This window comes from Glandiceps talaboti, chromosome 12 (genome assembly GCF_964340395.1).
Source record: "Glandiceps talaboti chromosome 12, keGlaTala1.1, whole genome shotgun sequence".
NCBI lineage: Eukaryota > Metazoa > Hemichordata > Enteropneusta > Spengelidae > Glandiceps > Glandiceps talaboti.
This window is the reverse complement of record NC_135560.1, coordinates 19,661,214-19,684,807: the sequence shown is the minus strand read 5'-3', so window position 1 is coordinate 19,684,807 and position 23,594 is coordinate 19,661,214. Positions and strand designations below refer to the sequence as shown.

Here is a 23,594-nt window from a genome sequence, read left to right as displayed (position 1 = left end):
CTGACTGTCAACATAAGTCTACAGAACTATACATATTTGATTTACTGTTACACGAGCAAATCATCATTACAAAAAAAGCTCCCACGAATATAGAAGTAAACTTAGTTTGCTCAGCTGCATCGAAACTCGTCCTGCTTGCAGACTTGAAAGTCGGGATTCAATGCTGACATTGTCCCTTTCCTTCTCAGCTCCGTGTTTAGAGACATTGAATTTGTTAGTCCTGCAACCGGAATAAGTCGGGACTCAATTCTGACAGTGTCTGTAATGTTTCTTGTCAGTGTTCACAATTATCACAAGCAGGACTACATTTGTTATTTGTCAGAGTTGTGTCCCGTCCACGGTCGTCAAACAGGACTGCTCCGGATCCCGCACGAGACGAGGCTCGGTCAGTACAAAGAAAATTTCTGACTACATGTATGTTACAACACAGAGACAGACTGCAAATTGCAAGTGGGATCCAGTGTATCAACATATTATCAGTTCACAACAAAGCACAAGGTCATCGGTCAAACGTGAGAGGTCATTATATACATCGCCCTCAGAGTTATAAAAAACAACCTCTTTTGTACATACCTGAACTTTCCGCTCCGCAACATTATTGAAGTGCTGCGAAAATTCCCGTCGCATTGGAGCCATACGAAGGCAGTTGGTGCAGATACTAGCTGTCCTATGAACTCCAAGTCTAGCGAAGGCATTGCGAAAGTCCTTCCGTACATATTTCGCTATTTCAACCCCGGTTTTCTCACGCTCAGAACCTCTATTCCACCTTTCATGGAAAGGGTTTTTACATTTCTTCTGTGGGCCATGGCCAACAAACACAACGATCACAATAATGCTAATTAAAAATAAAAAGGCTAAAATAATTGCTGCAAGGCTTGACAAAGATTGATGCGTTTGCATTGTTGAACCTTATCTTTAAAAGTGTCGTCTGCTATTGTAAGCTCGAGCTCAGTGACTATATCATGACAGATAATCATCGATCGGCAGCGTTAACTGTCAATCATTTGTCAATTGACCAATAGGATGTAGGAGAATATTTTGTGTACATTTTGTAATTTTCTCTCAATATTTGTAATTTCTACAATTGTTTTTGTATGGTGATGTCAATAATCACGTTATTTACATGCTTCATAGAACACTGAATATTATTTTACAGCTGTGATTGGTTAAATTAAAGACATCTCCCTAGGAACGATTCGATCATAAATATTCATATATGCAAAATAGCATGACTATATATGGCGATCTTGTAGACTGTTCGTACCACGTGCTCAGACTTAGCACCAATAATGTACGTATCTCGAAGGTCACGTGAGCGAAATTTCCCGGAAGTGCTGTGTAACCAAATATAGGAAAACAGCAGCCAAGTTTCGAGAAGCAAAAAGTGGACATAGCTCAGTGTTTCTCTTTTAAAGACGTTTTAGACGAACACTGAATAATTATGCGAACGCATTTGTATTACCAGAAACAGTTGCATATCTCTCAGTAAACGTGAAAGTCCGTGCGCATTTCTGAAAATATTTTGAAAATACGGAAAATGGCGATGTCGGATTCGTCGTCCATTATTTTGAGCAGCGTTCCAGATAACACAAATGAAGACAAACTGACGATTTATTTTCAAAGTCGACGTAGATCAGGGGGCGGTGATGTTGAAGGCGTATACTTCAGAAGCGCAAAAGAAGCGATCGTGAAATTTACTGACCCGCAAGGTAAGTCAGGTCTTGGACTCAATCCTGAATGAGAATTTCGCATTTAAAGCCCGACTACGATCGCCATGTACACAGGCATCGTCGTCAGAACCGAAATGAAAGTAAATTGATTCACGATTTTAAGAGACGACAGACTATTAAAAAAGAACTTAATCTCTCATTTTTACATACCAGACACACGTCTTTAGAATGTTTCAGTTGGAGAAGCAAGTACAATGGGACATTTCAAAAGAAAGAAAGAAGCTATATTAAATATAAAACACGATATTGGCAAATGACCGGAGACAATGTACCCATGCATACATAGCTTTTAAATGTCATGACTCCGATTCCAGACAGAATGAGTCATCCGATTGTGAAATTGTTTCACTGATCACAGTCCCTTGATCTGTCGTAGAGAGACTGTGCACTGATAAACATTGCATAACAATAAAGTTTATTTATTTTATTTATTAACATTGACCCAAACTAAAACAAGAGGTGTTGTGTATATGTAATCCAATCCCCACTGTTTACGTGGGAACAGTTCAAAGTTCGATGCGTACAACATAATAACACCACTGGACCTCTGTTTGATTGTTTGTCTATCAAACTGTACAGATTAAATGTTGTACCTCCTTCACTTTTATTAAATGTCCCTAAAGCCATTGTTATTTTTATCAGAATGAGACCACCACCACCACCATGACTACCACCATGACCTCAGCACCACCACCATCACAAAAATTGATTTATATATGAAAAATTGAAAAGAGAAATGTTAATAAGCTTACATTCAAAATAAAAAAAAATATTGCAAACAAAAACAAGGCTAAAAATTTGTCACATGCAATTAGTAAAGCAATTCGTACAAAATATGTATTCATCTTATATAGAAAGAGATATTGTTTATTGCCATATTCTAATGATTTTGATTTAGTTAAACTTTGTAACCTGTGTAAAGGAAAGCAAGGAAAGGTCATACCATGGCCACTGACTCATCCAGAGAGGTAGATTATTGCTATACAAAGTTTACAATTGGTACAGATTGGGGTTCACATTTATTGACTTTATTGTACAGTTGGTGCTTCATCTATGCACTGTTAGGGGGTCTATCTCTAACTCTATCTCCCTTTGATGCAGTTTGTGCATTAACTATGCTGTTAGGGGGTCTTATCCTATCTCACCTCCATATATAGCTTTTAATTGATGCTATTTGAGTATATATAGTAGGTGCTCCATCTCTGTTGTTAGGGGGTCTACCTCAACTCAAACTCCCTAGGTAGCTTAATATGATTTTATAGCTCTTCTAAAATAGTTTTGACTCACTTTGTGCTCCTGTGAAATTTATTATACCAAAGAGTGTATTAGAGTTTTCATATTCTTTAATTGTATTTGCATTTCAACATAAAAGTGTCCTGTCTTTGCTAGCTTTATGATCGTTGTGTGTTTTTATATTATTGAAACAGTGATTGACAGAGTGTTGGAACAGGACCACTCCATAGATGGGCAGAATCTGGTTGTCAAGCGATGTCCTGTTGAACTTGAACCAATATTCGATGATTCAGAGAGTAGTGAGAGTTCTGATAATGAAGACAATACGTTTGGTGATAATAAACACCAAGGTAGTCCACAGAAACAACATCAACCATCGCTGCAGCCAATTACTCAACAACATCAACCATCGCTGCAGCCAATTACTCAACGCTCATCACAAGCTGAACCTGACATAATGCAGTCAAAACCAAAGAAAATCCAACAACAACAACAACAACAACAACAACAACAACAACAACAACAACTAGGACATACTGAAGCATCACAACATATACAAACAGAACTGTTGTCACAACCCCACACACAATCAGTGACACAGACACATGTACAAGCCCAGTCACAACCTCTGAGACAATCAGAGAATTGGCAATTGCAACAACAAACACAACTCAGTGAAACAGAGGAAAAAGTTATAATGGATAACAGAAAGGAAATCCAAGATTTAGAAGTGACTAATAGCAAAGTTGATGATACCAGTAATGGGAGTGAGAATAAATACATTGAGAATGTTGCAGCATTTGTGATGTCTACAGATGATGAAGATGATGATGATGATGATGATGAGGATGATAATGGTAATGGTGATAAGGATAGTGATGACAAATTCCATAAAGATGATGGAGAGAGCAGAGAGATAGAGGATTCCCGGAATGATGATGATAATGATGACGGTGGTCATGGACATAGTTATGATAACAAAGAGCAGTCAGAGGATGAGAAGGAAGACAAAGGCATAACATGGAAGAAAGATAGCGAAGATGAGGATAAATATATGATGACTGCCACTGATGAAGAAGACAATGAAATTGATGATCATCATGACAACAGTAGAGAAAAAAGCAGCAATACAAATGATATTAATGATGTATTCTTGGAAGATGGAAACAAAACAGGATCACATGACTTTGACAAATCACATGACAACAAAGTGAGTGCAATGGGCCCTGGGATTGAAACAAAACAAGATACAGGACATGAAAAGCTTGTGAGTGCAATGAACCCTGGGATTGAAACAAAACAAGATGCAGGCACCACTGAAGATATGCACACACATGGTGACATTCAAGATGTGCCATATACTGAAGAAGAGCAAACTTTTGCATTTGACGAACCTGTTAAAGATTTTAGTTTCTTCAGATCATATGCACAGTCAATGAGTGGACGAATTCCCTTCCAATTTCCGAAGCCAGAAGAGGATACACATGAAGATCCTGTAGAGAGATTTGCTCCATATTTTCCACACATGGAAAGTACACTTGGAGATAATGCATATGCACATTGTACAAAAGGAAATGATGTACAGGCTACTGTACAAGAAGACGGCTTTTCACCTCAAGGTATGATATACAGGTCAGGGGAGGGGATTAGTAGATTATGAGGTATATGTGATAACAATGATAGTGACGACGATGATGTTGATGATGATGATGATGACGATGATTTTGATGATGATGAGGATGATGATGATGATGATGATTTTGATGATGATGAGGATGATGATGATGATGATGATGACGATGATTTTGATGATGATGAGGATGATGATGATGATGATGATGATGATGATGATGACGATGACGACGATGATGACGATGACGACAATGACGATGACAATGATGGCAGTGGTAGCAGTGGTGACGACGGCGACGATGACAATGATGATGATATTGATGACAATGATGATGACGATGATGATGATGATGATGATAATGATGATTTTTAGTGTGATTTAAAGTATAGTATTCAGATCATTGTTCCCATGATATATATTATTTTGATTAAAGAAATGTTATATTTTTTTACAGACCACTACAGTTATCCAGCTGAACCTGTGTTGAGGTTGAGACCATCACAATCACAACCAACTATTAGTACACCACCCCAGCCTCCCTGGTTGAAACCATCACAATCACAACCAACTATTAGTACACCACCCCAGCCTCCCTGGATGAAATCATCACAATTTCAACCCACTGTAAATATATTGCCTGGAGTACCATATCCTCGTTCCTTCCGTTCTCCTCCTCTCTCCCCCTCCCCCTCCACCCCCTCAACTCCTACCTCAGAAAGTGATGATGACGATGATGATAGTAGTAGAATCCAGTCCACAGATGAAGGTATTAGATATGATGGCTACTATGGAAACGAGAGTATTCCAGATGAATTAGAAAGAACAAGTGATGGGACAGACACTGAATCAGATAAAGTTGTGGAAGATACCATAGAAGTTACTAATTTCTGTGATGACACCTCATCTGAGTTATTACAGTTATATTTTGAGAGTAAAAGAAGTGGAGGAGGAAATGTAACAAAGGTGGAAATAGCCTCACAGAGGGCTTTCATCACATTTGAAGATCCAACAGGTAAGCTTAGAAATATGGTTGATTTGGTAGGCAATGTTTGATAAAGTCATGAGCATCTTGTTCCTTTTTAAATTTTGGATAAATGTAAGAAATAGAACATGTCATAAACTTGACACGGCCACACATTTCAAGAACATGTGTGTGTGTGTGTGTGTGTGTGTGTGTGTGTGTGTGTGTGTGTGTGTGTGTGTGTGTGTGTGTGTGTGTGTGTGCGTACGCGCATGCGTGTGCGTGTGTGTGTGCGTGCATGTGCGTGTGCTCGTGTGTGCATGTGTGAGTGCATGTGTGTGTGTGTGTGTGTGTGTGTGTGTGTGTGTGTGTGTGTGTGTGTGTGTGTGTGTGTGTGTGTGTGTGTGTGTGTGTGTGTGTGTGTGTGCATCCATTCATATGTCAAAATAAAGCTCACCTATCCAAAGGGTTAGCATAGTTTTGATTTAATGCTATAGCTGTAAAGATTTCACCGGTAAGTAAATTGTTATTAAGTGAATATTAAAATTGATTTGTATTGGTCTTTCAGTTGTTGAATCTGTGTTGAAGAAAAAACACCAACTGAACAACTGTAATTTACACGTACAGATTGCACCACCATTACCACCAACAGATGAAACTAAAGTTATAGTTAAGGTAACATAATATTTTATAAACTTTTTAGAAATTTGTTGCTCAAAAGCAAAGTCTGATTTACATATAAAATGTAGACTTATTTTACAGACTTGATGAAAAAAATGAAAATGAAAAAAAATTACAACCTGACATAAAATTGTGTAGCTCCCCTGTACCTATACATGTACACTTTTTCAGACTATTTACAATTTTGGCAGGAATGTCGAACAGTGGACTGACTGTATTGCCAGGGAGTTAAGATTAGGCAATAGGAAAGTACTACCTAGCATGCACAAGAAATTGTATTATCTGCTATGAGTCACGCTTCTACACTCTACAGTCATATTTTTTTTATGTTTCATCAATTACTACCACACAGAACACTAAAAAGTTTGAGTTTTGCAATATTGAGCAATATTTATGTTCAGCTCAGATCATTATGTCTTTTTTGGTGACAAGAGCTACATTTAGTATGCAAATTTTACAAATGACTTTAAAGTATAATATTCAAATTTATTATCTTGTGATTGCTCATCTCTCAGAATATATCTCCTACTACATCGGAAGACTGTCTCTTTCTATACATGGAAAACATCAGTTCCTGTGAGGTTAATCAAGTAGAGTATGGACTTGAAGAAGGTGTTGCTATGGTAACATTTCAGGAAATTCCAGGTGAATATTTCATGGCCTTTATTTCACCACCTTTGATAATAAATACAATAATCCATTGATAAACCAATCAACCAATCAATCAACCAATCAATCAATCAATCGATTGATCGATCAATCAATCAATCAATCAAGCAACCAACCAACCAATCGACCAATCAATCGATCGATCGATCAATCAATCAATCTATTAGAAATATTTATGTAGCATCAAAATCCAAAACATAGTTTTGCTCAGTGATGCAAGTATTAATTAAACAACACTGTATGCCTTAATCATGTAAGTAGGATTTCACTTCTGACTTCAAACTTTAACACCTACTGTAAAAACTGATGTAAACGTGGAAAATGAACCAATAATATTTTGCATCTTACTTTGAGAAATTGTAAGATTGATTTGATTGAATGAATATGGTGTTTAATCAAGGTATAACCCTGCCATGGATGGATATTGTTAAAGACACCATCATGTAATGGTGCCAATATAATGTATCTAGACAAATAATTCTGACTTGAAAAGAAATATCATAGACAGCTGTAAGGTCCAAACCTGACTGTGGAAGAACTCAGTTCATCTCATCACAGATTAGATATGATTAATTTAATTCATTTTATTTTCACCAAAAAGGATGACAGAACTTAGACTGGGAAAGTGTACATGACAAAAACATAATTTAATATTGCATGGTCACCCTCCCTGGTGATGGCCATGGAAATAGTTCAGTGGAACTAGTCTTAATCCAATGGCCCAGACACACAACATATAAACTACAAAACAGAAAATAAAATAAAACAAAAACATATCTGAAAACAAGTATGGTATTGTATTGTGATTGATTGATTGATTGATTGATTGATTGATTGATTGATTGATTGATTGATTGACAGATATTATAGTCTTATTATTATTATTTCACATATTTATGTTAGATTTTGAAAGAATGCTAGCTAAAGCAGAAAAGAAGAAATTGGAAGGCCAGACTTTGATGCTTTATAGTGTACCAGTGACAAATCGTATTTTAGTCGCTGGGATGAATGAAGTTACTACTGAAGACACATTAGAATTATACTTTGAAAGCCCACGCAGTCATGGCGATGATGTGAGGGAAGTCAGATGGAACTCTGAGTCCAACACAGCAATTATTGAATTTGAAGACTTCAAAGGTGAGATGTTATAATTTTTAGAGTTGTAGATGAAATATTGTGGATGTGGTTAAAAGTACAACTTTGATAACACAGAGAAAATGTTATATTAGGCTTCATTGAATTAGATGAAAATATTTGTTGTGTAGACAGTTAATTCTCAGTACTTGCAATAGAATTCTGTCACCTAAGTGTGTCATAAAAGCAACAACTACCCGCGGTATTCAATTTCTCGGTTGATACCATACCTTCTACTCCACGTGCTACACATGCATTACTATAGGCGTGTCTGAGAATAAGTCGACCTTCATGTTCTATTTTGACCCTCTAGGATGATGTAAAATGATATTTTGACCCTCTAGGATGATGTAAAATGATATTGCAGGTACCAAGAATTAAAAAATGCAATTTCTCCATCTTCTGTTCTAGTCAAAGTTTGACTTGCATTGTGAGTGCTAAGTTCTATCTGTATATAAATTATCAGATATAAAATAAAATAAAGAAAAAAAACCTATAAACATAGTATTTAATTAATGATATTTGACAGATAACAAAAATTGCTTTGCTAATGAATAACTTTCAGTTTTATATTATAGTAAAACGGGGTAAATATTTATATGGAGTTTTGAATACTAGTTATACATTAAAATCTAGACAATATTTGAAAGTAAATCTTGTTTACAAAGTTATTTTTGTTGTTTTATTTTTTTCAGTTGTTGATAATGTAATCAATCACAGTCATCTCTTAAATTCTGCAAAATTGATAGTTGTACCATACTATGAGATGTTTGGACCACCAAAGAGTTTAAAAGAAGTCTTTATCCCCAAAATACCTGACTCTGTTACCATGGAAATAGATGCTAATATCAATGACTTTATCAGAAAAAGCAGTACACACTGTGAAGTGTTTGATGATAAGCTGACTGACATTAATGCTGCAATTGATTGGACTCATAATACCCAAGGTCAGGTTAGAATTATTCCAACATTGACAACCGATATGCCACACATTCAGATGTTGGTGAAACAGTGGCCAAGTTTAGTACAAGAAACAACGCAACAATTACTGGAAGGATTTGATTCAAAAGAAACTAAAACAGCACATGACGTGTGGCCAAAACTTAGTGACAGAATGCAAGAACTTTCTGACTTGGCCAGCCAATCAGAACTACTGATACTTAAAGATGATAAAAATCATACACTCTCATTCATTGGATGTACTGTAGCTGTTACCATGGCAATAGATGTCTACCAAAGGGTTGTTAAGGAGATTGAAGAGAAAATGAAGCTGGAGGCCACCATTGTGAATGATAAATGTGGAAATCTCAAAAGAGAAAAATTGTATTTATTACAGTCATTGCATTTACCAAGACAGGCAGATCTTGAAGTCAATATAGATCCTAATACAAGAGAAATCAAGTTCCGAGGACAGTCTTCTACTGTGACAGAAATGAAATTACAGATTTTTGAAACTTTAGCTAATGTACACGAACGAGAATTGAAAGTGGCACGAGAAATTTACCAAGTAATGAAGAGAGGACAGGACTACATTACAGCCTGTTTGGAACAGAAGTGCAAAGCTGTAATTTCATTTCAAAATGGTGCTGTACAAATTACTGCAAAGTCTAAGAAGGACTGTGATATCGCCACTGGTTTCATTGATAGAGTTGTCATACAAGACCAACTACAATTGGAACCTGAATGGTTACCATTACTCGACGACACAGAGCTGCCAGAACTGATAAGTCGATTTGAAAGTCAGCAACTCATCAATATTAAAGTGGAGAATCTTCAAACCAATCCAGTCATCAGTGTGATTGGTACACAGGACACAGTTCCAGTTGTAGTGAACGAGATTGAAAGGTTCATGAAAACCAATGCTATCCACACAACAGTATTGTCAGCACCATCAACAGTCATACAACTTCTGTTTTCACACCATCAAGACTTCATTGCTGATACCGTGAAAGGTCTGCAAAAACACAAAGTGGCATTTCAGCCACATCCCAATGGTGTCCAAATCAGTGGAACTGCTACCGGAATGGTCAATGCTAAAACTTCTACTAATGCTATCTTGAGTTCTTTTATTACTCAGAAAAAGACCATCGACAAACCAGGTAAGGAAAGTTTTATTTATAAGGCAAATAAAAAGAAAGAATTGTATCTGGTCAGCGTGTGCATCACTTAAATACCCCCACGTCGGTCTTTTTTTTGTGTTTGTCCAGCCCATGCAGTCTGCAGATACGAGGGGAAACACAAATATAACCCTCCCTACTTCAGTGAACACAACTGCAGAGCCAATCATGAACAAGCACATGACATCTGCCCCACATACACACTTGCTCTAAAGTACTAAATAAAAAGAACAGTAACTGCCATAAATAGTAGACTGAGTGACAGGTATGTTGTGACTTTTTAAAAAAAAAAAAGTGTCATCGTACAATTGTAGACGAACTGTCCTGACCAGAAACAACTCTTTCTTCTTCTTTTTTTTGCCTTTATGCTTTCTTGAAAGATCATCACATGCTTTTCATACTAACGTTAGGTTAGGTGTGTTGCAGTGCCATTGGAAAGAAGTTGTGTAATAGAGACTAAGTATAGAAAATCTACCTTATATTAAATGACATTTAGTCTGTGATATGCAAAACAACTTTTTCATCGTATATTGATTTTATCCTATAACATATGTATGAATAGTCAGTCAGAATAAAGCCAAATTACAATGCATTACATCAGAAGTGGTTAATATGTGTTTTGAGCTCCAAAGGACATAAAAAAAGTTTGTTAAAAATTCTGAAAGTCCTGTTACAGTTCAGAATGCAATATTAAGTTATTAATATTATTTAATAATGTATTTATTATTTAATTCTGTTTCTACTTCTCAATCATTACTTCCAGATGTAGAGACATAGCCTCAAAAAGTTATCAAACAATGGCATCATTTTCAGATAATACTTGGAATTGTCATTTTGTGGAACGTTTGTCAAATTATTACATCAAAGTAAATCATTATCCCATTGATTACATAAATTTATTATTTTAACATTGTATGTAGGAATTAGGAAGTTTATTCTACAAGGTGATGCTAAGACTACACGTTGGCTAAGTATGGTGGAGAAAGACCATTGCTGTGCTATTGAGATAGAGAATACTCAAGGTGCTGATGTTGCTGCTGCTGCAGTAACTGATGGTGGTGATGGTGTACCTGCTGTGTATCAGGTAAGACAAAATGGCTGTGATTTAACAACTCACAGAAACTTACAAAACAAAGCATGTATGATTTATTAAACGGCAAGTAATTCATACACAAGTTCTCTTATTTCACTTTTTGATTAAAAGTCAGACATGTTTCACACAAATCACCTGTCCTTCTTTTAAGTGTCTGACAAAATGATCCAAATTTGCTGGAGGTGTTGCGAAACCAGGGGTGTGAAAAGGTTAGCTTCAATATATGTAAATCCAGGTTTGAAAGTACTTGTCAGTTATGTATGGTGTCCATATCTTCTGTGATAAGTAATTCATACTTTACAACATGTAGCGGTCACTTTCAATTACATTTACCAGAGAAAATAGTCACAGAAACATACAATTTTGTCAAATTTATCCCCCAAATAAAATTTTTACACACTTTGATATATTTTACTACTTTACTAGGTGTACATAATGAATGCCTAAATATCGGAATTAATTTTTATAGCAAGTGTTTGCATTGACCTGGTACATTTATGCAGGCAGGAATGATATCAAACTTATGTGTCAACTCCTGCATTTAAATGTAAAACCAGATAATTTTATAAAATATTGTCTTCTTATTCTGTTCAGCCCTACAGGCCTTCACGTTCTCCACCATCGAGTCCAGTGCCATCCCCAAGGTACGAAATTATCGTTGAACTTGGCAACACTCTCTAGTTTGATGTTATATTGATAGAATTAGATCCAAATTCTCACAAGTGACCATGTGACTACTGAGAACTATTTGATTTCCAATATATTTTCTTTCATTGACTACAAATATCTGGTTTGTTTTCTTGTATTTGTTTACTTTTAAAAAATATTTACAAATATAGAAAACATCAAGATATAATAAATGTTCGTAGTAAATTTTTTTTACTGTTATGGAAATAAAGAAATTAGAAAATTACAATCCTTCGCATGATTAAGAGTTTCTACACTGAAAAATTGGAAGTTGTATGCACTCTTTTAATCACTGTTTTAGTTTATCACTGCCAAGAGCAGTGAGAGTGCCAACAATGGTGAATCTATCAGTCTACAGAGTTTTATGTAGACAAACATTTGTTATCAGTTATATTACTTTGATTTATTAGTCATTGTTGGCAGACTTTAAGTATTTACTGAGATTAATTTCACAAACCAAATATTCCATTACTAGATTTGATAATAATTTATGTTTTCTTTTCCAATTAGAAGAAGAAGTAGTCATCGTCTTAGCAGTAGCTTTACATCCAGACCAAGAAGAAACCCTGATAAACTAACCACACAAGAAGGAATTGATATTATACTTAAACAAGGAGACATTACCCAAGAACAGGTACGGTGTAGTGACATTATTGTTAACAATCAGCTTTCACTACAAATATTAACAGAATGATGAAGATGTTGGTTCTACATTTACTAGATTTTCCATGAAATTCTCCATATTGTATTATCTTAATCACATTTCTATAAGAATATTGAAAGTACTTATACCTATAACAAGTGTATATAATTTATTCAAATTATTTATCAAAATCTCAGAATTATTATTGGACAGTTAGTTTAGCTCTTATCAGAAATAATTACACTGAGTCTACAGATCAATGAAAAAATAGGTGTGTGAAAATACTAAGTATATCTAAAACTTATCAAAATACCAACCTGTTGTAAATCTCTGCTAGTTGTTCAACAAACCCTAAACTTCACTCTAGTCAAACTTAATCTCAGTGATTTTTCTCCATTCTAGGCTGATGTGTTGGTCAATACATGTGGTAGTGATCTCAAATTAATTGGGAGTGGTGGAGTTGCCAATGCATTTGGTCTAGCAGGTGGTCCACAGCTACAACAGGTATAAGCAGAATATGATAGCAACATCAATACAATTATGTCTTTGTATTACTTTATTATACATTTTATTGAATAATAATCATATAGTCAAGATATTAGTTGTATTCTATAAACAAAATTGTACCTGAAAGATTGTTGTATTAATAATTACTTTTACAGTAGATTTATTTCCCTGAATGAAAATGTTTATGTAGCTGTTGATAGATTATATCACTGTTGTAGCAAAGGTGAAGACAAACCGCATAGACAATGGATGAGAAAGTTGCACATCCTTCTTTCCTCAATTTTCTATGGAAAAACTTAAACCAGTTCCAGTAATCTGTTAACATCTTTGTAAACATTTTACTGTAACTCGATCTCTCAACCAACTTTAGTTAGTAGATTTCTTAAACTTGAAACAGTGTTACCCCTCATTCAATTTCTACCCTTCAAACACATCAGAATTTAAATATTGAAGGTCAGAAAGTCATTTCTCATATTCTGACAAAAGTATTTTTTTAAAGGAAGAAAAATTCACTTCAGGATTTGCTCACTATGATATTTAGATCTGTTAGTCAATAAAAGTGAAAATTGATATTATGTTTGCATACAAAACAATTCAATTCATGCTTGTTTATTTCAATAAATATTCTCTGAGTATGTTAATATTTTGTTGTTGTTTCTTTCATGTTAATTATAGTATTGTAATGCAATGGGTAGAGCCAGTAAAGGAGCCATAGTAGAGACAGACCCAGCAGGTACAATTCAGTGTCAAGCTATTTACCATGCTGTAACCCCCTCAACTGGATCAAACCATTCACTGGTAAGTTATTTCAAGTCATCAGTTACCATGCTGTAACCCCCTCAACTGGATCAAACCATTATATCATAGACATGTTTTTCTCCTTGCTAAGTTAGTAGGGTGAATTTTAAAAATCTTTTCAACAATTTTCGATTAGAAATATACCGATAACAATATGATGATCTTTTTTTACTTAAACTGTACATTCAATTGTAATAACACAACATATTTAATGATGTGTTTTTTTCACTAGGAGGTGAGCAGGATTGTAAAAGAATGTCTTCAGAAAGCAGAGAATGATGGCTTTGATTCAGTGGCCTTTCCTGCTATTGGTACAGGTAACCTACACTACCCTAGAGATGTGGTAGCATCAACTATGTACTCAGAAGTTATTCGCTTCAGTCAACAACATCAAAATACTTCCATTAAGGTAGGTAGGTTTCTAGTTGTGTCACATGACCAACTTCATATCCAATAGGAAGTTTTGTCAAGTCACATGATTCCAAGGCAATGTGGACTTTGCAAACTTCATGTCCAATAGGAAAGCTTTGTTAAGTCACATGATTTCAATATAAGATGAACTTTGCAAACTTCATATCCAATAGGAAATCTTTAAGTCACATGATTCCAATGTAAGGTAGACTTTGCAAACTTTGTATCACAGAATTTATCCAAAAAGAATCTACCAACACTGTAGTATATGATCAACAATTTCATACACCATGCTAAGTTTCCATAACAATGACATTTTCAATAATCTGAAACATAATTTGATTAGTAGAATTGTCATATATGAATTATCTGTTATTACATGGATTATTTCAGACTGTTTACTTTGTGGTATTTGACCAAGCAACTATCCAGGCATTCAACACAGAACTTGCCCAACAACAAGGCCTACCTGTACCTACACCGACAGCATCACTTGCATCAAGGACAGGTAGTGGGTTTTATTCTAGTATTACTACACCGTCAGCAGGACAACAGAGAATGACAATTGGTGGTGTGATCACACTAGAAGTACAACAAGGAGACATCACACAAGAAACAACCGATGTTATTGTGAATTGCACTAGTCAAAATATTGGTGAGTTGAAATATCAATTAGTGCTGGTAATATCTATCACATACACTAACCTAATGACAGGGTGAAAACTAATCAGAACTTTTCAGAAACCTCTTGATTTGAATTTTGTTTTTGTTGAAATCTTCCAGTTTTCATTTGTATTTTTATTACAGCTAAAATGATGTAGGCTTGGTGTTTCACTCATGGTTTATTACAGCTAAAATGATGTAGGCTTGGTGTTTCACTCATGGGACATTACAGCTAAAATGATGTAGGCTTGGTGTTTCACTCATGGGACATTACAGCTAAAATGATGTAGGCTTGGTGTTTCACTCATGGGACATTATACAGCTAAAATGATGTAGGCTTGGTGTTTCACTCATGGGACATTACCGCTAAAATGATGTAGGCTTGGTGTTTCACTCATGGGACATTACAGCTAAAATGATGTAGGCTTGGTGTTTCACTCATGGGACATTACAGCTAAAATGATGTAGGCTTGGTGTTTCACTCATTGGACCACATAACATGGCATACAAAGACAAATGACTTTTACAAAAAAATTACAATTATCAAAAATATTAGAAGATATAAACTTGAACCTTATTTTATTTTGTGTATCCTCAAAGGTTCTGGTGGTGGAGTGACAAAGGCATTATTTGCTGCTGGTGGTAGTCAGTTAAAACAGGCATGTCAACAATACACTGCACAACCAGCAGGATCGGTTGTCAAGACAGGTGAGTTGTTTACAGCAAATATATCAAACAATTCAAAGAAGAGGAAAACAAAGTCAGTATCAAAGTCTTTGATATGACTATATTTTAATGTAACATAAAAGCAACAATATCATTTTCATGTCATTAGTTAATTTCATTCATTTCAGGATATAAATCATATAAATTATGTAATTTATACAAATGTATGAATTTATTATGTATTGTTTTCTAGTTGGTGGTAGTCTCCAGTGTCAGAATGTATATCATGTGGTCAATCCACCATCTCAAAACCTGCAGGACTCAGTGTTGAAATGTCTCAAAATGGCTGAAAAGACTGGTATGCAGTCAATTGCATTTCCTGCTATTGGTACAGGTAAGAACTGACAAATGGGTCATTCAAAGTTACAAAAATTAAGATAATAACAGGGTTTTTGTATCTGAGAATGTAAGTTTTGTATTTTGTATCTGACAATATTGAGTTTTGTATTTTGTATCATTAATAAATGAGTACAATTCCATAAAGCCTGAATCAAAAGGATGTTCTGTTCCGGATAGTCAAATATACATTTAAGTGAAAGTAGACTTTCTGTGATTTATTCTATCCATAACTGTCAGCTATCATGATCCTCCACTAATTCCTTCATCCACGCATCTTTTCCATTATCAGCCATCAGTCAATCAATCCATCTGTCCGTCCATCCACCCATACAGCCATCCATTCATTCATACATACATGCATACATTCATCCATCATCCATCTATCCATCCATCCATCCATCCATCCATCCATCTATTAATAAATTTAAGCCATTCATTGATTAATTGTCCATCTATCACTCCATACCTGTGTGAAAACCATATTCAAACTGTTACACAATCACCTACATACCGTACATGCCACCCACAAAAAATTATGAACATTATGATGAGTTTGACAAACTTTGTTATTACACTTACAGGAAGTCATGGCACCTCCCCTAAAGACTGTGCTAGAGGTTTGTTAGCTGGGTTAACCAACTTTGTACAAAAATACCAACCAAGATGTCTACAGCATGTAAGAATCACTGTTTTCCAACAACAACATGTCAATATATTTCATGCGGAAATGAACAACATAACACAACCTGGTGGTGGACAATCTAGAGGATTTTTTGCCTCACTATTTGGTCTTGGTTCCACACCATCAGGAGCTGCTCATCAGAAGACAAGTAAGTGGAATTATCAATATTGGAGTTACCGGTATCCAATAACAACCAATATTTATTTATTTATTTTATTTATTCAACACAAAATCGACTACAGAAGCTTTCTTATGGTTGCCAAAAGTAAAAATTAGTTAAGAAAAATAAATACAAGACAAAAAAAAATGCAAAATATGATAATGAAAACAGCAGTAAGGACATTGGTCTGTTGGTGGTATTGCTATATTACATACTAGTATAATAAGACAATATTAATAGAAACACATCAATCAGGTAAATAATGGAGGTATCTAAGACGAATAGAATTCACATCATTTCTTCAAATATCTTAATATTTCTAATACTTATCATTTGAAAAGTTGTATTACTAAATAGTCATCTTTCCAACCTGTAATTCTTTCAATTCAAACAGAAGACACAAGGAAAGGACCTTCAAAGCCTTTGGAATTTATTCAGAAGAAACTTGGTTTTGGACCCTGGAGTTCAAGTAATAAACAAGCCATCACATTCATTATAACAGCTTCAAATCAGTCCAACATCAAATCTGCAATGGATGCCATTGATAAACTTGTTTCAGATGAAACTACTAAACAAGTAAGTGTGAACAATGGTAACCATGACAACACATTCATAATAACAGCTTCAAATCAGTCCAACATCAAATCTGCAATTGATGCTATCGACAAACTTTTCTGAGATCAAACTACAAAGCATGTATGATTTCTCCCCCCCATGATAAAACAGTAACCATGACAACACATTCAATCTTTGCATTGTTATTTGTAGATTTCCAAACTGAAAAAACTTACATGATCTACTGAGTTTTTTAGTATCAAAGTAATATAACATTCATTTTACTGCATTTCAAGTGTAATTAGCTCTATAACTTGACAGTTACAACTGTTAGCATCAAATTGTAATGGTGAATGAAAACAGGTGACAACTATCAGTTAGATATTACAAGATAACGATAAAAAGTGATTTCTATCAATATGTAGGAACTCAAGAATCAAATGATTGGTAAACTGAGCAAGAAAGAATTAGATGGAGTCATAGAGCTTGGAAAAAGACACGATGTTTTAGTTAACAAAGGTAAGTTTAAAATAGTAATTTGATGTCTGTCCAAAGTTTCACACAACAGTGCTACATGTGGCAGCTATTGCCTTCCAGCTGTGCCTGTAGCACAATATGTAATCCAACAATTTTTTTTAGAGAATTATATTACTGCTAAACAACATGTGCCATAGTCTGGCTACCCAAGTTATGACCATCTTCAAAACAAACAAGCATCCAAGGTTAGAGATGATAAAGATGGACCTATGGGTGGCAATACAAGAAGCTTTAAATAAAATGGATATTTTCCTAAAGATTATGTGAAAACAGAAAAAGCAAAAATAGAATAAATTGAATTTGCCAAGAATGCCACCAACCCCCCTCCCCATCTCATTAAAATGATGGCTTTCAAAGTAACCACAGTAAATAGTTATACCATTGGTTCATGATATTATCAACTGGAAGGTTTTTTGCAACTCATTTAGCACTTGACTAATTATTGATATTTTTAACAATTTTCTCAGTGAATATATTATTGCTTGTCTGATCTATTAAAGAGATAATATCACACTTACAGCTAATGTAACTTTAAACTTCGCAATAAATTTGACATTTGTAAATAATTTTGTGTTGTTTACACAATTACCTTACAGATACTAGAAACATGAACTGTCTGATCCTTGAAGGTAATCCAAATGATGTCATCAACGTCTACGGTGAAATCTCAGAATTTCTGGACACCAAAAAAGATGAACAGGCCCAGGGTGAGAAAGCTGAACTGGTCCAAAAGAATGTGCAGTGGTAGGTTTATTTGACTTTGAGTGACCACACCAGGGTTCTCCCCAATCTTAAATGAGTGCTGGTAGGTTTGGTTGACGTCAGGGTAAACCCCAATCCTAAATGAGTGCTGGTATTTTTGGTTAGCTTCAGGGTTCTCTCCAATCCTAAATGAGTGCTGGTAGGCTTGGCTGATTTCAGGGTTCTCCCCAATCATAAATGAGTGTTGTTTGGTTAGCATTACTATTCATTAGGTAAATTTAGAAAGTGTTCCTGTAATTATTGGTCATGGTCATGTAATTTACAACACTGAGCAATAGAACTATAATCAGACATTGTCAGAGTGCTAGTAGGTACCGACCAGTGCTGGCCAGTATGGGGAGAACCCTGTAAAGGGGAGTCTTTTGAACAAAGTAAACAAGTGAAATCCTTTCCACTATGAAAGAAATATATAATGTTGTTGTTTATATTGTATCATGGGTAAAAATATGTGTTCTCAACAACTAGAATTTCAATTTCTTTTTCTAAGTCTGCAATAGTGGTTTGATATTTTGTCACCATTTATTTCTAGGTTTTGGTATGATAACAGCTGTCAACACATGGTAGCTTTTGATGCCATCACTAATATGATTATTGAAGATGCTTATGACAAGAAACAAGCCAATGTATCATATGACCTGGATGATAATGGAAGACTTCAGTCTTGTATCATAGACTTCAATCAAATGGAGGAAAGAATTCAGAACTCTAGGAAGAGACATCGAGTGGAACGAGAAGATTTACATAGTCATGGTAAGTAGTAAAAAATAACCATTTTATTTCATTCAGAAAAAAAAAGATGATATATTTATTTATAGGTACAGATTGACATCAATTATCATACCTTTTAATATTGATTATAAGTTATACATATATAAGCTACCTTTCCACATATTCTAAAGACTTGTTTTTCACCTTCAGTTCTTTTATTTGCATACAATTTTTATAAGGAAATCCCTACTATACAAACAAGTGTTGTTTGAATACCAGAAGACATAGAAGGTATATATACATAGAATAGGTAATTGAAGTTTTATGATATTTTCACTTGCGTGAAAAGCTTATAAGCTTTAGTTCGTGTCACTTTAACTTTCCCTTTAACTTTCTTAACCTTAATTTGACTTGGTCAACTATGTTACTTGACAAGTGTTAATTGTTTACTGTCTATAGCTGCTTCAATACCAGCACACTGGGATCCCCAGCCCAGTCAAAATGGCCGACCTGTCTCATGTCATCAGGTCAAACTTCAGCCTAATTCTCAAGAATATCGAAATGTGCAATCAGCTTTTGGTGGTAGTGGTCAGATTGCATCAATTGAAAGAATACAGAATCCTCATCTATGGCTGCAGTATTGTTCTCAGAAAGACAAGATGGAGGTACAGAACCGGAAGGGGTAGGTTTCAGTACAGTTCTCACAAAAGATACCACAGAAACCCAGAACCAGAGACAAAATAAAACAATATTTATTTTATTTTAATAACTGTAAATATTTTTCAAGAATGTCTGATAGATTAGTGGTGATTTTAATTTTTGTCATCTTTCCTCATACTTATTGTGTCACTACTTGATATAAGATCACGTAATGTTTTATTGTACCTTGGTTGTTTTGCACTAAAATATATATTGACAGAATCCCAGGACATGTGAATGTCAATTTGTCGAACTCTGCATATTGGCACAAAATGTGTGTCTGTGTTCTGTACTTTCACGAGTATAGCAATTAAGTGGAAACGCAGCAGAAAACACTGCAAGTACACAACAAGTACTTACACTGTCACCCACAGATCATCACTAGGGTTCTGTAAAACAGCAAATTTTGTATTTTTGCAACAATTTATTGCCAAATCTCGTGCTCACAAGATAGTATGTCATGCTCACAAGATAGTATGTCGTGCCTACAAGATAGTATCTCGTGCTCACAAGATAGTATCTCGTGCTCACGAGATAATTTTTTATTTCTTATTGTACAAAATGTCCCTTACTGGCTTTCATACGAATCAAATAAGTCTAACAATGTAAAATACAAAGTTTTGTAAAAAAATACAACTGTACATTCACTTTATTTCATAAAATCATATTTTCGATATTGCACTGACAACTCAAATACCAGTAGTATGTGTATACATCCCCAGACAAGTTATCACTTCTACATATGTAATATTATTTTATCTGTGTGTTTCAGTGCCAATGAGAAACAATTATTTCATGGTACTGGTGAAGCATCTGTGGTTAATATCAATGAGAAAGGATTCAATAGAAGTTTTAGTGGCAGAGCACATGGTAGGAAATTGTTGTTGTTGTTGTTGTTGTTGTTGTTGTTGTTGTTGTTGTTGTTGTTGTTGTCTTTTCCTTTGTCCCTGCAATGTCTGTTTTTGATTAACTTTAAAATACTTTACATTTTTTTTATTATATGTAGTTTACTTTTACTGATATTTCAAAAATTATGTTTATTTTACTTTTACCGATAATTAGAAATTATTTTCCAACATAATTGCTCAATAACTGTCAAGGGGAATTGTAACAGTCAATGTAAATGTTATCAAGTGTTAGAGTAACTTGCTTTTAATTTTTAATACTTTGTACTATGCATAATAATTTCTTTCTTTCTTGTTTTCTCTGGAAAACAGTATTTTTATATTACAGGTGTATTTTCACAAATTGAATATATTATTGCTAAACAAGAACAAAAATGTTGAAAACTAATTAATTTGTTAGAATTACACTTCATAAATCCAGGGAAACTTTAACAAGTTAGAAATATGAGTTTCGCTTCTGATAATAGTTTTGTAAATCGACAGTAACTTCTGTCATAACTCGGCATACCTTCTCTTGTTCTATGATAGTCATGCCATGGTGAGAAAGATGTCTAAGTTGGAATCAGTTTCAGTTATGCCAGTTAAGCCAGTAATCACCCGTCATATGTTTTATTACACACAGGTACAGCTTTAGGTAATGGTACATACTTTGCAGTACAGTCTGGTACATCTATGGGATATGCTAAAGTTGGCAGGAGTGGTTACCGACATATGTACTATGCTAAAGTACTAGTAGGAGAATACTGCAAGGGACAGGGAGGTATCATCTTACCCCCAGCAAAGAATCCTAGCAATCCATTTGATGTTTATGACACAACGGTCGACAACACCTCTAATCCCAGTGTCTTCGTGATCTTTCATGATACACAAGCTTATCCTGAATATCTCATCAAATTCCAGTGAACTAGAGGAGATCATATAAAGGATGAATTGACAAGTTAAATTATAAAGGAAAAAACAGTTAAACCCAAAAGAACTTCACTTGAAAAACTTCAAATTTTGAAAACACTAGAGCAGAAAGTTACAGTTACTGGTTAATCTAAACATTTCAGTTACTGTAAAGAATCAACTTCAACAGACATAAATGGGTGTCATGGTTGTCTTTCATTTACTGATGGTGAATGTATTACAATATTGTAATTTATATAACCCCAAACATAAATGGAAGTCTTCATGACACAGTTCACAAAGTTCAAATAGTTCTGGTAATTTTTCAGAAATGTTAACCATTTTCATTTAGATGTAATCTGCCGATTCATCAAAGGTTATAGTGCTATACTACTTCATCATTGTCATTCAGATTTTATTTCACAAGAAAGACATGGTTTTAACAGGAATGTACACTTTTTTGGAAAGTGCAAAATACGTAGTGAGACGATTTCTAAACAATATTAGAAAAAGTGACTATAGCAACAGTTTAGATTTGAGTTTTGGACCATATAAGTACAGTAATACGTTAAGATACTCTGTAAAGATAGTACATTTACATTGTTTAGTACGTATCAGGTTTCTCAAATCATATATCTGGAGTGATAGCTGATAGTCTGAGTATACAGACTACAAAAACAAGGGTTAGGGACTATTACCCAAATGATGAAATAATGAAATGTCAGATTGAAATGACAAAAGTAAACAAGTACAAAAAAATGACATTATGAACTGAAATGACAGAAATTGTAATCTAGGAGTAAATGAATGAAGTTGTCATTGTCATTTACCATTTAGGCTTAATACAGTTGTTGTATTTTTATCAATATTTCATCTTTTTACTTGTAATCAGTTTAAAGTTAAGTTTACCATTTAGTGTTTGTTATTGTGTGGAATTTATGTGGGAGAATTGGGAGAATGAGAAATGCACAGTCAAGTAGTACAGTACATTAGGTAACTACCTAATTATTGGAATATGAGTCAATCTCTTAACACAGGAGGAATTTATGGGTTTGTTTTCTTGTTTTCATTTTCCTACTTTCTCCTGTCTTGATATTAAAGCCAGTAAGGGACATTTTGTAAAATAAAAGTGCTCACAAGATAGTATGTCGTGCTCACGAGATAGTAATTCGTGCGCACAAGATATTATGTCATGCTCACGAGATAATTTTTAAAATTTTTATTTTACAAAATGTCCCTTACTGGCTTTCATACATTGGTGTGTCAGTGATGCATCACATTTTTTTTGACGTCATTTACATTTGAAAATTTGAATTGTTATCAACTAGTTTGTGAAGTTTCAGTAAATGTAAGAAACATTTCCAAAAGAGGAAGTTCAGCTCAATCCTCTCTCTATGTGGGGGGGGGGGGGGGGGGGGTGAATATAAAAAAATGGAAAACAGGATTAAATCTGAAGAAATTTTAATAGTCAAAGGAAATAAAGTGTTGACAAACATGTATTCAATATTGGTATTGTTCAATTATTGTTAGTGCTAATGAAGATGAAAGTATGAAATGTATAAAACTTATGTAGCAATTAACTATCTAACAAATAATGCATATCACATGATGACAATGTCCATCAAGTACGTCCAGACTGCCCACATTGTACAGACTAATGATGAACTTGTCAA

General features: G+C 34.6%; 1 protein-coding gene across 1 annotated transcript; it reads left to right on the top strand.

The window, feature by feature from the left end:
- Positions 1-1,347: 1,347 nt before the first annotated feature.
- On the top strand, positions 1,348-23,316 carry LOC144443071 (protein mono-ADP-ribosyltransferase PARP14-like). The gene is made up of 25 exons (XM_078132445.1): positions 1,348-1,709; positions 3,158-3,313; positions 3,557-4,582; positions 5,051-5,608; positions 6,126-6,232; positions 6,754-6,883; positions 7,811-8,044; positions 8,737-10,140; positions 11,079-11,242; positions 11,846-11,895; positions 12,449-12,572; positions 12,984-13,085; positions 13,764-13,886; positions 14,119-14,295; positions 14,691-14,952; positions 15,561-15,668; positions 15,880-16,020; positions 16,607-16,855; positions 17,262-17,443; positions 17,848-17,941; positions 18,556-18,703; positions 19,251-19,471; positions 19,889-20,111; positions 20,901-20,998; positions 21,656-23,316. Exons 1-25 carry the CDS (start codon positions 1,538-1,540, stop codon positions 21,934-21,936), a joined length of 6,534 nt encoding a protein of 2,177 aa, XP_077988571.1. The 5' UTR covers positions 1,348-1,537; the 3' UTR covers positions 21,937-23,316.
- The last annotated feature ends 278 nt before the right edge of the window (positions 23,317-23,594 follow it).

Coding starts and splice junctions, on each gene's coding strand:
- LOC144443071 (XM_078132445.1), top strand. CDS start 1,538: ATGGCGATGTCGGATTCGTCGTCCATTATTTTGAGCAGCGTTCCAGAT. Junction 1,710..3,157: donor GAAATTTACTGACCCGCAAG/GTAAGTCAGGTC, acceptor TTATTGAAACAG/TGATTGACAGAGTGTTGGAA. Junction 20,112..20,900: donor GAGGTACAGAACCGGAAGGG/GTAGGTTTCAGT, acceptor TGTGTGTTTCAG/TGCCAATGAGAAACAATTAT.